The sequence below is a fragment of the Urocitellus parryii genome, chromosome X, assembly GCF_045843805.1.
Source record: "Urocitellus parryii isolate mUroPar1 chromosome X, mUroPar1.hap1, whole genome shotgun sequence".
NCBI lineage: Eukaryota > Metazoa > Chordata > Mammalia > Rodentia > Sciuridae > Urocitellus > Urocitellus parryii.
In genome coordinates this window covers 40,768,674-40,782,390 of record NC_135547.1, presented here as the reverse complement: position 1 = coordinate 40,782,390, position 13,717 = coordinate 40,768,674, and the positions used below count along the sequence as shown (strand labels likewise).

Here is a 13,717-nt window from a genome sequence, read left to right as displayed (position 1 = left end):
AGTCACACAAACATCCAAATCAAATGGTAGCACCAGGTTGATGGAAACTTTGAACAGCAGATCTCAGCAGGGTGAGCTCATCTACTGGGGCTGAGGGTTAGGTGGCTAGTGTCCAGCAGTCCAGCCCAAGTGAGACTCCAATGTACAACTTGACAGATAGGTAAAGGGCTCAGGCCTTCCTTCTTCAGACTGTTCAGGTTTGTGAGGTGGCCATTGTGAAGGGGTAGAGAGGGCAAGGGGCAGAATGGCAGATGCCACCCTACAGTCTTTTCATACACACCTGGCAGCGGCTGACCCGGGTATGGAGCTGGCCAGCTTTCAGTGTTTCAGACACTGGCTCCTCCTTAAACTGCTGCCTTTCTTCCACTGTCGTCAACCAGAAACTGTACTTGTTGGCAAAGTAGTGGCAGGTGCCTCGGGCACCACTGCACTCGATGAAGGGAGTGGCCCGAAAATCCTCGAGGCAGGAGCCAGGGGAGACCAGGGACTGGCCTCCACCCTCCGCCCCAGCAGCAGTGTGCTGAAACAGACGGGAGGTTGTTTGGTGAGCTGTGCCTGCCAGAGCCTGGCATGGGGAGGTGCTGCAGGAGGGCACACGTGCTCCACTCCTAAGCACTTGTCCTTTGGCTCTGTCCTAGCTTCTAGCCAACATGCCAAAAACTGTGTTTTAGGGGCAGAGGCCGTACATCCTCCCTTGTAGCAGCCTTCAGGATTGGGGAGCCCCCCTCCAAGCTCCTTAGTTCCTCCCTAACCCATTATGCATGGCTAATGACTACATCTCAACCAGGGGTTCCCAAACTCTGAGCAAATGAACCTGAGAAAGGTTGGATTAAGGTAAATTCCCTAGGGTTCTCTAAGCCCTTTATCTAAGAAGGGAAAGAGTGTACAATATGCCACAAACTGCTTCCTCCAGGACCCCTCCCTTAGAAGCATGTCCATCAATAGCTCATACCCTGAAGTTCCCTTTATTAGAACTACTTATAGTTTCAATCTGTGTCACACACACCCTTCAGGGTGACATATAGTGTTTGTTAGCTGCCAAGTAAAAGAAAGCCTCATTGTATTTGGCCTCATTGCAGAGGATTTCCTCAGCATTTGGTTTCAGGGCCACTCATGAGCTGAGGGTCTCCAGTCACTGTATCCACAGGCAGCAGCCTCTCATCTCCCCATACCCCACCTCTTTCCCTTCACCTCAGCTGGGCTGTCATCTGGACCACATAAAGTGGGGGAAGAGGCTCAGTATACACCTGTGTCAACAAATGACCAACAGGACATATGCCCAAGTTGGACCCCTAACTTTTCAGAACTTTGAGAGAATGAAAGTCTTTATATGACCTTTCAAGTGACCCTTCCTGAGAACTGAAGCAGCAAAGATTTCCTCATTTTGACCCTCAAAATAGAAAACTTGCTAAAACACAGGACACATCTCCCTACTTTACAAAACATCAGGCAATGTGTATATTCAACTTTGTAGATGACACAGGCTTGTCATGGTAAATGTCAGTTTTTACAGGGAGTAATTATGCAGCTTGTACAATTCTTGGGTCTCCTTTATTTTCTCTCTTGTATCTTTTTGTTTGTTTCAAGATATCTTATTAGGCAGACCACACTTTTACCCTTAAGAGGACAAATATCCTAGTATGTTGGAACTATGTAACATAAGAGTGAAGAGATTCTGAATAGGGTTGAGCAAAGTACATGGCTTTGCATTACTTTGGGACAAACTGCCCAATGTTATACCCAGGGCATAAAAAAGAAGTTCATATCCCAAAGTAGGTACACTAATGTGCAGGAGCTTGTGGCTTTTGAAAATTCTTCAAAGATGCTGTCTCACCATCTCATCCCTGGTAATTAAACAGAGGAGCTCTGGCAAGGCAGGGTATTTCAGTGGGTGCCACACTGATTTCCACAGGGGTTGTCCTGGCCCTTAACTTGACTTTTCATTAGATGAAACATCCCCATATGTTCATGGAATATTGGGTGAGTGACTTGATGCCTCCTTGGGCTTATATCTGTTCTCTTTCTTATCAACAAACATAACATAGCTGGCCACTGCCTTCTCCCCCAAATGAAGAGGCACTAAAAATGCCAGTGAGGGCATATAAATACATCATGTCCTCATCTGAGCCTTTCAGGAGGAAATAGCAGTGGCCAGAATGGGTCTTGGAGGGTGAGACAAGAGTAGGCATGCCATGCTCAGACAGTCCAGGGAGAGTATGACCTGGCCCTGAGTGGGGCTAGCCTCTCCCTCACTGTCCCCTCAGATTTTAGTGTGCTTTGTCCTTTCCTTGGTGGTGGCATAACTAAAGCAAGCATAGAAATGATAGGGCCTTAGCCTGGAATTCATATTTGTTTCCATCCTGAAACATGGTGTACAGACTGCCATCTTCCCCCACATCCAGAACTATATGCAGAACTGAGATCTCTGGTGATTAGCCAAGCCCAGGTCAAGCATTTCTCTTCTTTTCAAGCTCTGCTTTCTACCCAGTGTTCCTTGAGCCTGGAAACCCATATTGAGGGGCAATCCCAAGGCTTCCAGCCCTCTGCTGGGGGGAGGGGCAGTTCAGGGCCTTACCATGAGGAATGAGTACCCAATCCAGAGGCTGCGCCAGCCCAGGGGACACTGTGGGATGGTGATGTCCTGGCTGTGCACGGCAATGGCTTGAGAAGGAGCCTCACACACAGAGCAGCGGCTGATGTACTGGGGAATCTGGGTCTGGCCAACAGGCATCATGGGAATGGGGGCAGTGGTAGAGAGCCAGTAGGATTTATCATTGCGCCTAGCATAGTGACACACTTCATTGATGTTGCAGTAGATGAAGGGCATGGTGCTGAAGCGAGGCAGGCAGGAGCCAGCAAAACCTGGGAGGAGAAGGTGGGCAAGGACAGGTAAGGTCTGGCTAAGGGGCAGCACCACCAGGATTGAACTAGATGATGGTTTGAGTTTACATCCAAATGCTTTACCAGACCACAGCAGCTCTCTCCTGACAGTCCTGTGACACTGTCCATATGTAAATGCACCAGGGAACTTTGATAATGATGAGAATTATCTTATAAATTGAATAATTGCTCCCTAATTAATCTGCTTTATAAAACCAGCATTTACTAGACTGACTCCACATTTAAGAGTTAGCACACCTACAGATAATGCAATTAATTCTTGGGTAATCATCATTGTCCTGCAGGCCATGTTATTGTTACTGGTAATCACTGATACTTAATGGAAGCTTAAATGCCAAACACTATACAAAGTGTTTTATATTGGGTGATTCATGTGCTCCTTACGCTTCCCTATGTGGAGGTAGTAGAATTAGCTTTGTTCCATTAAGGATGAAGTAGAAGCTTAGAGAAGTTGAATAACTCATCCAGGGTGCATTGCTAGTAAATGGTGGGGTCAGCATTTGAACCCCAATTCACTTGACTCCAGAGCTGGTGCTTATAACCTGCTACACAACAGTGGACCCAAAGGGATTGGAAAAGAGAGATTAGCTGTTGGTCATCATGTTGACAGGTGGCTAGGGTTAGCTTTCAGAGCCAGTACTTACCAAGGTCCTGATTGTGGGCTTTCTCCTGCCCCTCCACGAACAGCAAGCTGTAACCCACCCACAGTTGGCTCATCCCAGTGGGGCACAGGGGAACCTGTTCCGACTGGCTGTGCTTCACCAATGTGTAGCCCACTCTCACGCTGTGCCCGGGTATTCCAGGCCTCCCAAAGGTGCCTTGCTTCCCTGGAGCTCCTGAGAGGGAGAGAGTAGAAAAGGGAAGCGTGGTGTAGCCAATGATGACATCAGCTACTCACTTGGTGCCGCACATTGTGCAAGGCATATTATATATGTGGGTCATCTCACTTGATCCACACAACCACCCTAGGATAGGGTGCTATTATTAGCCCAATTTGTAGATGAGGAGTCTGAGGTTCAAAGCTTCCACAATTAGTAAGTGATAAAGTCAGAACTCTAATTCAGATGTACCTGGCTATAAAGTATACCTCCCAGCTACCTATCCTTGAGCTCCCTATGAGTGGGGATGAGAGGGTAGTGTGTGATCATTCTTGGGCCCAGCCTTGAAGAACTTCGTAAGAGATAACTATGGCTAGGATATAGCTTGGCAGTAGAACACTTGCCTAGCATGCTTGAAGCTCAGTGTTCAGGCCCCAGTACCAACAAAAAAAGCTTTGCCAGTTTATGGTGGCACATGCCCGTATTCTTGGCAGCTTGGGATGCTCGGGAGGCTGAGGCAGGAGGATTGCAAGTTCAAAGCCAGTGTCTGCAACTTAGGCCCTAAGGAACTTAGCAAGACCTTGTCTCAAAACAAAAAGTAAAAAGGGCTAGAGATGTAGCTCAGTGGTTGAGTGCCCCTGGGTTCAATCCCATTCAAAAAAAAAAAAAGATAAATATGTAGCTGCTGAATCAGAGGCATTAAAAGCAGTGTTGAACCCTGCCCTCCTTTCCTGCCCATGGTGGATTTGGCTAATGGATTCCAATAAGATTCTCACTCAGACTCAGAAATGTTCTCTAATCAGAACATTGATTTGCAATCCTTGATATAAAATGGAAGGTAAGTAGTAAAGGTATGGACGGACATTCCTCATCTTAAATGTTATCCCTTGAACCACCCCCTCCTTAAATGTTATCCCTTGAACCACCCCTTTTCCAGGCAGAAAAGGGGAGGTACAGGGCAGGGGACCATGTTGTGGTATAGAGTCCTGTGGCTGAAGATCTGGAAGCGAACCCAGAAGAGGATTTGGATCAATTCTTCACCTTCTGCAATGTAGGGCTCCCCCTCACAGGCTCATGGGGTGGTTGGTGTGAATGAGCAACAGCACAGCTTTGAGCTTTGTGGTAGAGTCAAACTTCACCATCAACTGAATAAGTCTTAGATTTGAGTCTCTGACTCATCCTCAAGCCTCAAACCCTCAGAAACCCTCTGCTCCCTGGTGTGACATCGTCAGACCTTCAAATCCTGGAGGGCCTTGCAGTCCAGGGAGACCAGGATCACCAAGGGCCCCCGGTGGGCCTGGAAGCCCGCTGGGCCCATCTTTGCCAGGAATGCCAGGTAAACCTTTGAAGCCTGCAGGAGAGAAAGCCCATGGGGTCTGTTATGGTTTGGATGAGAGGTTTCACCCCAAAGCTTACATGTGAGACAATGCAAGGAGGTTCAGAGGAGAATGATTTGACTGTGAGAGTCTTAACCCAATCACTGAATGGGATTAACTGAGTGGTAACTGAAGTGGTAGGGTGTGGCTGGAGGAGGTGCAAATTGGGGTGTAGCTTTGGGGTATATATTTGTATCTGGCCAGTGGAGGTCTCTCTCTCTCTGCTTTCTTATCACCATGTAAGCTGCTTCCCTCTGCCACACACTCTGCCATGATGTTCAGCCTCACCTAGAGTCCCAAGGAATGAAGCTTGCTGTCTATGGATGGAGACCTCTGAAATTGTGAGCCCTTGAATAAACCTTTTCTCCTCCACAATTGTGCTGGTGGGGTTAGTCACAGCAGAAAAAAAGCTGACTAAAACAGGAACAGTGGTGGTGCTCAATGTAGAGCATCCAGTGGTGCCCTCCCTAGGGAAAGGGGAATCGTGTCATGCTAAAGATTTACTGACTGACAGCTTGGTACGCACACTGAGTGTTAGAGCCAAAGCCTGCCTGGGCTAGTTGTTAGTTCAAAGGGTCAGCTCTGCCCTGACACCATACTTTCCACTTAGCTTTTCTGAGGCCCTCCACACACTCCCTTCCTGTCATCCTACCAGCAATGCTAAGAAGTCTGCAGGGCAACTGCCAGCATCCCATAGCAAAAGTGTGGACACTGAGGCCCAGGAGACTGCTAACTTGCTCTAGTTGGGTCCAAGCTGGGTTTGAGAAGCCAAGTTTTCTGTCCCCAAGCCCTGAGCTTTCTCCAATGCCTCATGCTGCCCTTTATGCACCACAACAGTCCCTCCATGTCTCATCAGCACTTTAGAGAGGGACAAGCTGTTTGGAAGAGTGGCTGTGTTGTGCTCGCACATTCTCCAAAGTCAGATACAATCACTACCCTGTTGACTTTGCTGGCCTTTCCCCTCCTTGGCAAGAAGCATGGAACCTTGTAAAGAAGCAAAGCAAAAGGCTGATGAAGGTGCTCCCTTGGAGCTGGAGTTACAAGCCAGCTGCTTCAGTCCTTAGTCAAGGCCATTTCAGCTTCCTAAGAAGTCCCCTTTCTCTGGTGCCATTCTTACCTTGAAGACCAACAGGGCCTTGAATGCCAGGGTCCCCTGGGAGACCAGGGATGCCATCAATGCCTGGAAGACCCAAGGGTCCAGGCGGAACTTGGACAGCTTCTGCAATGGGTGTTTGTCCAGGAGCACCTTGGGGACCGGAGAAGCCTGTGGGCAGGTGGGGGTAACAGCATTGTCAGGTTGAGGAAAAGGAGGACAGGCTGGCTTCAGCAGATTTCCTTTCTGCCCTGTCTGTCCTCACAGTCCCCACTAAGTACAAGAATGGCTCTCACCACCCTTTGCACAGTGTCCTCTTTACCCATCTATCACCCAGTGCCTTGGTAGCTCCTTGAGGGAAAGGACTAGGTTATACTCATTTTTGTGCCTTAGCTCAGGGATATAGCAACTGAGGGGATGAATTCAACCCCAGAGGTTCACTGCCTAGGATCCTCACCCCAGCCAGCTACCTTACTAGTGATCTGCTTAGCAATTCATTGAACAAGTACTTCTTGGGTGCTTACTACGTGCCAGGGACTTGCAAGATCTGGGAAGAGAGCAATGAATGAGATAGACCTTTATGGAGATAATAGTCTAGTGATTAAAGATGCACAATGCACAATTTGACAAATGTCCTTAATCTTTAGGCAAGTCATGAGAAGAGCTATGAAGGCAACAAATAAGGCAGTGACAGTGGGAAGGAGCACAGGGTGGTATGGTGTGCAGCAATTTGAGAGAGCAACCAGTGGTCTGTGACAAGTAGGAACATTAAAGTATTGAAAGGATTCAGTAATTTGAAGAGTAGAGGGACAAAAGCAGTTTTGGAAGTAGAACTAGTGCAAAGAACTAGGCAAAGGCCCTGTGGCAGATCAGGTCTGGTGTTTTTGGATACCTGAAAGAGGTTAACTGTTTCAGTGTGGCAGAAACACAGGCGCAGTGAAGGGAGAGGACTGGCATGAGAATGAAAAGGGAGGTATCACATAGGGCTTTGTGGGCTATTAAATTATTTCTATGATATGGGAAGCTGCTGGAAGATTTTTATTGGCTACTATGTGAAAAAATGATAGTTGGGGGTGGGGAGGAAGGGTGCTGATTGAGAAACGTTGGTGGCTTGAAACTTGGGGTAGCAAGTGATCAGATGCAAAGCACATTTAACAGATACACTCTTCAGGACTTGCTAATGGATGGAATGTGTGGAAGTTATGGTGGGGCTGGAAAAGAATAGAGAGAAAAGTTCCTAATTTCTAGATTGAGCAAATGAATGGGTATTGATCTGAATGGATCCCAGTGCCCACCCATGAAGAAATAATGAAGGAAGAGGAGGTCAGGGGTAGGATCTGTGGTGGCAAAGCAGCAGTGACCTTCAGTCCTGGGAACAGATGGAGGCAGAGTTTTTCCCCAATGTGCAGAAACGACCTCCTGGGGTGGGGCTTGATCCAGCTACTTTAGGCCTCCAGGACTTCCTGGCATGGCCAGCAGTGACCCCTGATGGAACTTTACCCCAAACCTTACCTTTCTACTTTGAGCTTAGGTTCAACACAACATATGCTCTCAACTCACCTCTTGGCCCTGCCTTCCCCTTTATCCCAGGGAATCCTGGATCTCCAGGTGGCCCAATCTTGCCTGGAGTCCCCATGAAGCCAGGCTCACCTCTCATGCCTGGCAAAGTGTAAAGGAGAGAAAATCAGACCTGCCATGACAGTGATGGTGGAGTGGAGACTGGGCAGGGGTGTGGCGGGGAGAAGCATTATCAGCCTCCCTTCTCAGGGCTGCAGCAAGGAACTCTTTTTAACTGCTAAGTGGGGAGGGGCTCAGCAGCCGGCCAAACAGCCATACCTTTCAGTCCTAGTTCTCCAGGGAGCCCAGGGAAACCTGAAATTCCTTGGTGTCCCTTGGGCCCAAGAAGGCCAGAAATTCCAGGGAAGCCAGGGTCTCCAGGGTCACCTTGATCCGACGATGGCCCAGAGGGGCCTGGGGGCCCATGAGGGCCTGGGCGACCTAGGGATAAGATTGGAAGATGGATGAGAGGTGAGTGAGCAGTAAGGAGTCACTGCTGAAGGTATACAGACTGACAAGAAGTTAAAGCCCATTTGAAGGACAGAGGATGTTTCTTTGGCATTTGTGGAGTCCCAGGGCCCAGACATTCCCAAACCCTTGGAGCAAAATACAGACAGTTCAAACCCCAATGCCCTGGCTAAGGGGAGGGATGTAAGGCCAAGCAGACCCATGCATGTCTAGCAACAGGCCCAGAGCTGCACGGGATCCTCCCAAACACTAGACAAAATGGGGCAGCTGGTCCTCTTAGGAGCTTCTTGTTTTTACCTCGTTCTCCATCTAGGCCTGGTGGTCCAGGGTCACCAGGCTGTCCTGTCATGACTGAGGGCAAGGAGATGCCTGGGGCACCAGGGAAACCAGCAGGGCCTTGGAGACCTGGGAAACCTGCAAAGAATAAATAAACAGGGCTGGGTGGGAGCTGGGTGGGCTTTGTGTGCCCAGGAGAGGGCCAGGTTGTCTCAGAGAAAATGGAAGTGCACACAGAGAAAATGGAAGTGCTTAGATAGAAGCCAGACCAGACACTGCCAGCAGAGGGCTCTTCTCCCCTCACCTTATCTTCCCAGCAAGCAGACAAAAGTGAGAAGGGCTTAGAATCCCCCTTTTCAGCTGCAGCTTAATTTTATTAGGACAGAGCTGTGGAAAATTCTAGCTCCTCAATTTCACTGTTGAGAGAAATATTTTAGGCTGATTTCCTCCAAATCAGAAATAAAAGAAGGCATGCCTGAGCAGCTGGAGTTTAAGTTTTTCACATGTTCTTAAACCTCCTCTCCCCATCAAACAATATTTAATAAGTTAGCCAGTTATGTCTGATCCTGTACAAAGGTTATGGACATAAGCCTCAGGCCCCAGGCAGTCAGAATGGAGGTGGCAAGAGCGCTGCACATTGCTGTGTCTTCCAGGCTTCTCAGCTATCTTTAGGTAAACTGGAAAGCAATCTTTTATAGGTAATTCATAATATTAGCTGAACGTTTGTGCCATTGCTTATAGAACAAATTTCTCTGTACTAATATCTTCTCCCTTTTTGGTCAAAGAGAATAGTCATTTATTAGAATACATATACAATAGTTTTTTGCTTAGATTTTAATAAAGTTGAACATGTTTTCTGTTTTGGGAACAATTTCTGCTACATTTTCAAAATCAAAACTTTCATTTATTAAAAAATTTATTTAATATTAACATGTCAAATACATAGATGGTAATCTCAATGGGAAAACACACGTATACATATGTAGATGTTAATTTTATACATGTAGCACTGAAGAAATGTTTTACTTTGGCATATTCTAGAAGATATTCAAATGAAGAGAAACTGATTGATAAACTTCTGGTGGTTGCAATTCATTTGTTTGTTTGATGACAAGAAAATCCAGCAATATTAATGTTAACTTTCCCATCATCTTATATCCATCTAAAATGACAAGTAAACTTGTAAAGAAAGATGGCAGATGAGTTAATTCAGATGTTTAAAATTAGCACATTAATTGATTAAATCATGAAGAAATCTAAAGATAAAAAAATATAAATTTTGAGAAAAGATTCAATGTCTAGGAAAGAAAAAGCAAAAACAAAATGGAAAAAAGAAAAACTATCTGCAAAACTATGCGGTGCTACTGGTAGCATTGTCAGTTATGCCTTGGTGACCCTTTGAAGTATTTTTCTTTTTCATGGAGGTAAAGATCTGAAAAGAAAGACACATTGTATATTTTTCTGAAATGTATTATTCTGGCATATACTAGAAGATATTTCAATGAATATTCAAATGCATGTATATAATTAAATGCATGAATATACATGTATATACAGGGCTTGTATATTTATATCAGCTGAAATTATGCAACATTAATATGACACTACATAACCACATATAATAGAGTCAGTGTGTTAGCCCAAAGATTATTAAAATTCCCTTCCTAGATAATTTTTTACTTTTTTTTTTTTTTTTTTTGCAGTACTGGGGACTGAACCCAGAGGTGCTCTACCACAAAGCTACATCCCCAACCCTTTTTATTTTGAGACAGAGTCTCACTAAGTTGCTGAGGCTGGCCTCAAACCTTTTATCCTCCTGCCTCATCCTTCCTCCTGAGTTCCCTGGGATTATAGGCATGTGCCACCACACCTGGCTTCACATGCCAGTTTTTGAAGCCTCCTCTGTCCTTTACCTATTTCTTGATTTATAATTATAGCAATATATAATAAAATCTGAAATAAAGGCACTGCTTACTTCAAGTAGTATAAAAATTCATCTATTTATTTGATTAAGAATAAAACACTTCTACTAAGCAGGCCTAAATGCAAAATAGTCTATTTTTCCAAGTCATTCCAGTGTCAAAAGTCCTAAAAAACTAATTATGTTATGGCAGTCTCTAAATATTTAATGAAAATATGAAAACAACAGTGCAATTGAAAATTTTTTAACTAAACGTAAGGACAAGAAATGTTCTATGGAGTTTTCTCAGAGGTAAAACCTTATTTTACACTGACTTCCATTATCAAATCACAGGTTCCTATGGTGGGGGTATGATACATGCTGCATTGTTATTTTAATTAGATATTGAGAGGATACAATATTGATCAATATTGATGAATTATTGATCAATAATATGTAAATAATAATCCAGGTACAATGAAAACACCTGTGTTCCAACTACCCTATTTGGGGAAAAATAAGATAACATTACCTTTGGACTTTCTTGTGCACCTGCCATAGATTCTACCCCTTCTCTCCCTCTCTGAGGCAACCACTCCTGAATTTTGTGTTCTTCATTCCCTCACTTTTTATCATAGTTTGACCATGAATATTTGCATCCCTCAACAATATATTGGTTATTTTGCTTCTTTTTGAACATTTATCAATGGAACCATACCAAATATATCCCTTTGTGACATGCTTTCCCCCCCCCAACATTATGTTCCTGAAATGTATCCATCTTGACATGTGTTGTTTACTGTGTAATTGTGGTCTTATTACCTCAGCTAAATGAAATGAATTAATGACCATTCCCAGTCAACATTTGCAAACAGAAAAGAAAATGCCCTGTGCTTTTATCTGATCCCCTGTTCTCTATGTCTTGTGAAAGAAGCCACTGTGTCTCTGTAGACTCAGGCCCTGCTTTGAGCCCTTCCTCTCGAAAGCTGCTGGCTTTCAGAAAAGAACAGGATGGTCCAGACCAAAGGATAGAGTAAACACAGAAACAGCAGATGCACCAATTCAAAACGCAGCAGAAAATGAATTAATTTATGAATACAGTTTCTGGGAAACATATGAACATTATGCGAACATAAACATAAACTAAGTGCAATGAGACTCCAGGCCCCAGAGCTATGAGGAACAGAACATTTTGCAAATATTATTTCCCTAGGTAACATGCAATAATATAATGACCAGCACTGATTCCTCACAAAACCTGTGAGGCAGATTTTGTTATTACATCCATTTTCGGTGGGAGCGGGGGTACCTGGGATTACACTTATGGGCACTTGACCACTGAGCCACATTCCCAGCCCTATTTTGTATTTTATTTAGAGACAGGGTCTCACTGAGTTGCTTAGCGCCTCGCAGTTGCTGAGGCTGGCTTTGAACTCACCATCCTTCTGCCTCAGCCTCCTGAGCCACTAGAATTATAGGCTGCACCACCATGCACAGACTTTTATTATATCCATTTTACGGAAACAAACAAGTAAGGGCTCATTTGGGATTGAGGGACAAGGAACTTCATTCTTCAAGGTCATATAGCTAGTGAGAGACCTGAAATCAGAATCCCACTGGTCTGACATCAGAGCCCATACTCTTAGCCATGATGCTAAACTGAATTCATTTTCTGTTTTACAGTGAGTGGGATCAATGAGAACTCATTTCTTTCTTTGGGGAAAGGGAGGCTCTGAAATAGAATTCAGACAATCTGTTGAGTGAGGGAGTGAGATCAAGTGGTATCTGATTTCCAGTAAACCCAACAAATACTAATTTAGTGCATGTTGTGGGCTTGTCCTTGGAAGATACTTATTCTTAGCCTTGGGCTTTTTCTGGTACCATGATGTCTTCCCTAAATCCTGGAAGTCCCATGCATACTGGACACTGAGGAAATTCTGGCCAGTCTCTCACTAAGTGGACAAGCACTATCCTGTAGGACCACTGAGCCAGGCTCTGACCAAGAGAGGCTTTAAGGTGAATAAGGAAGAGTGAAAGGGAACCTGGAGACTAGAGGGGACTTGGTAACTGTTCCCTGACACCCATTCACTGGAAAGCCACAGGCACAGCCTGTCCTTCCTTTCTCAGCAGCCCCCATGGGGTTCTGAGACTCCCATAGATATTGAAGACATGAACAAATCAACCCTGCAGTCCATATGGCTCTGATGAACCCCAAACCTGGACCCCCATCCCGACAAGTCCTCCCTCAGCTTCTATAAGGCCTGACATGAGCTCATTTACCTCTGCCACCTTTTTGTCCTCTTGGGCCTGGTTTCCCTGGAGCTCCAATGACAATTCCTGGTGTTCCTTTTTCCCCTTTGGGACCAGGAAGGCCAGCAGGCCCAGGCACACCAGTAATACTGGCTCCTAGGAAGAGAGACAGAGGGAGGAGACAGACTCAGCAGGGATAAGGCCCTCCTGTCTAGCCCACTTGTCTATGCTCTGGAGAAACGATCTCATTCAGGCAGAAAGATAAGCCCTATCCTTTTCCCCCCTTACATTAAGGAACCATAAACTGATGTCTGGTGAAGAGATCTGTAAGCCCAAGTATATGAAATAGACCACAGTCAAGGGCTAGTCCCTACCAGGTTTTAGAAAGAGCCGGTATCTTCCTCCTTGCCATTGAGGGTCTTCCTTACCTGGAGTTCCATGGGTCCCCTTGGTGCCTGGAAGCCCATTTAGGCCATGTAAACCAAGAGGTCCAGGCAATCCTGATAAGAAAGAACATCAGAAATGGCAACAATTTTCCACCTACCCACAAAGCCACTTTAAGGTCTTCACATTAAAGTCCCGGTTTTCCTTAAGGGCATTAATGCCTTAAAGCTCACACCTAAATTTCACCATGTACCCTAGATTCTCATGACTCCTATCAGAGACAAATATGGCTTTAAGAGTAGGATGATAACTAATTAGACATCTTCAAGAACATAAGTGGTAATAAAAAACCTTTGGTTTTCAGCTCCCAGAGATTCACTGCCCAATCTCTAAGTCAAGGAATGGCAACATTTCCTGGGCAACCAATTTCTGTTATGGCTTGGATATGGTTTCATGTATTGGAAGATTGGTTCTCAGTGTGGCAATGTAAGGAGTGTTGAGACATTTAAGAAGTGAGCCTTAGTGGTAGTTCATCGGGTCTTTGAGAATACTGCCCTCAACAGAGATTAAGGTATTCCTCATGGGACCCTGTTTTAGTTCTTGTGAGAGTGAATTGTTACTAAAGAGCTCTGACTTCCTGTCTTGCCATATTATCTCTCCCTCTTGCATATCCTCTACTATTATATCATCCCAA

General features: G+C 45.3%; 1 protein-coding gene across 1 annotated transcript in view; it reads right to left on the bottom strand.

Annotated features, from left to right (window-relative positions):
- Positions 1-259: 259 nt before the first annotated feature.
- The window catches only part of Col4a6 (collagen type IV alpha 6 chain), a 66,405-nt gene continuing 52,947 nt past the window's right edge, over positions 260-13,717 (bottom strand). Inside the window, exons 35-44 of the mRNA XM_077793616.1 lie at positions 13,068-13,139; positions 12,670-12,795; positions 8,511-8,627; positions 8,025-8,186; positions 7,749-7,847; positions 6,213-6,359; positions 4,954-5,070; positions 3,546-3,737; positions 2,576-2,862; positions 260-520 (exon numbers count right to left, since the gene is read on the bottom strand). Coding sequence (XP_077649742.1) covers positions 260-520; positions 2,576-2,862; positions 3,546-3,737; positions 4,954-5,070; positions 6,213-6,359; positions 7,749-7,847; positions 8,025-8,186; positions 8,511-8,627; positions 12,670-12,795; positions 13,068-13,139 — 1,580 coding nt within the window. The remainder of the gene's footprint in view (positions 521-2,575; positions 2,863-3,545; positions 3,738-4,953; positions 5,071-6,212; positions 6,360-7,748; positions 7,848-8,024; positions 8,187-8,510; positions 8,628-12,669; positions 12,796-13,067; positions 13,140-13,717) is intronic.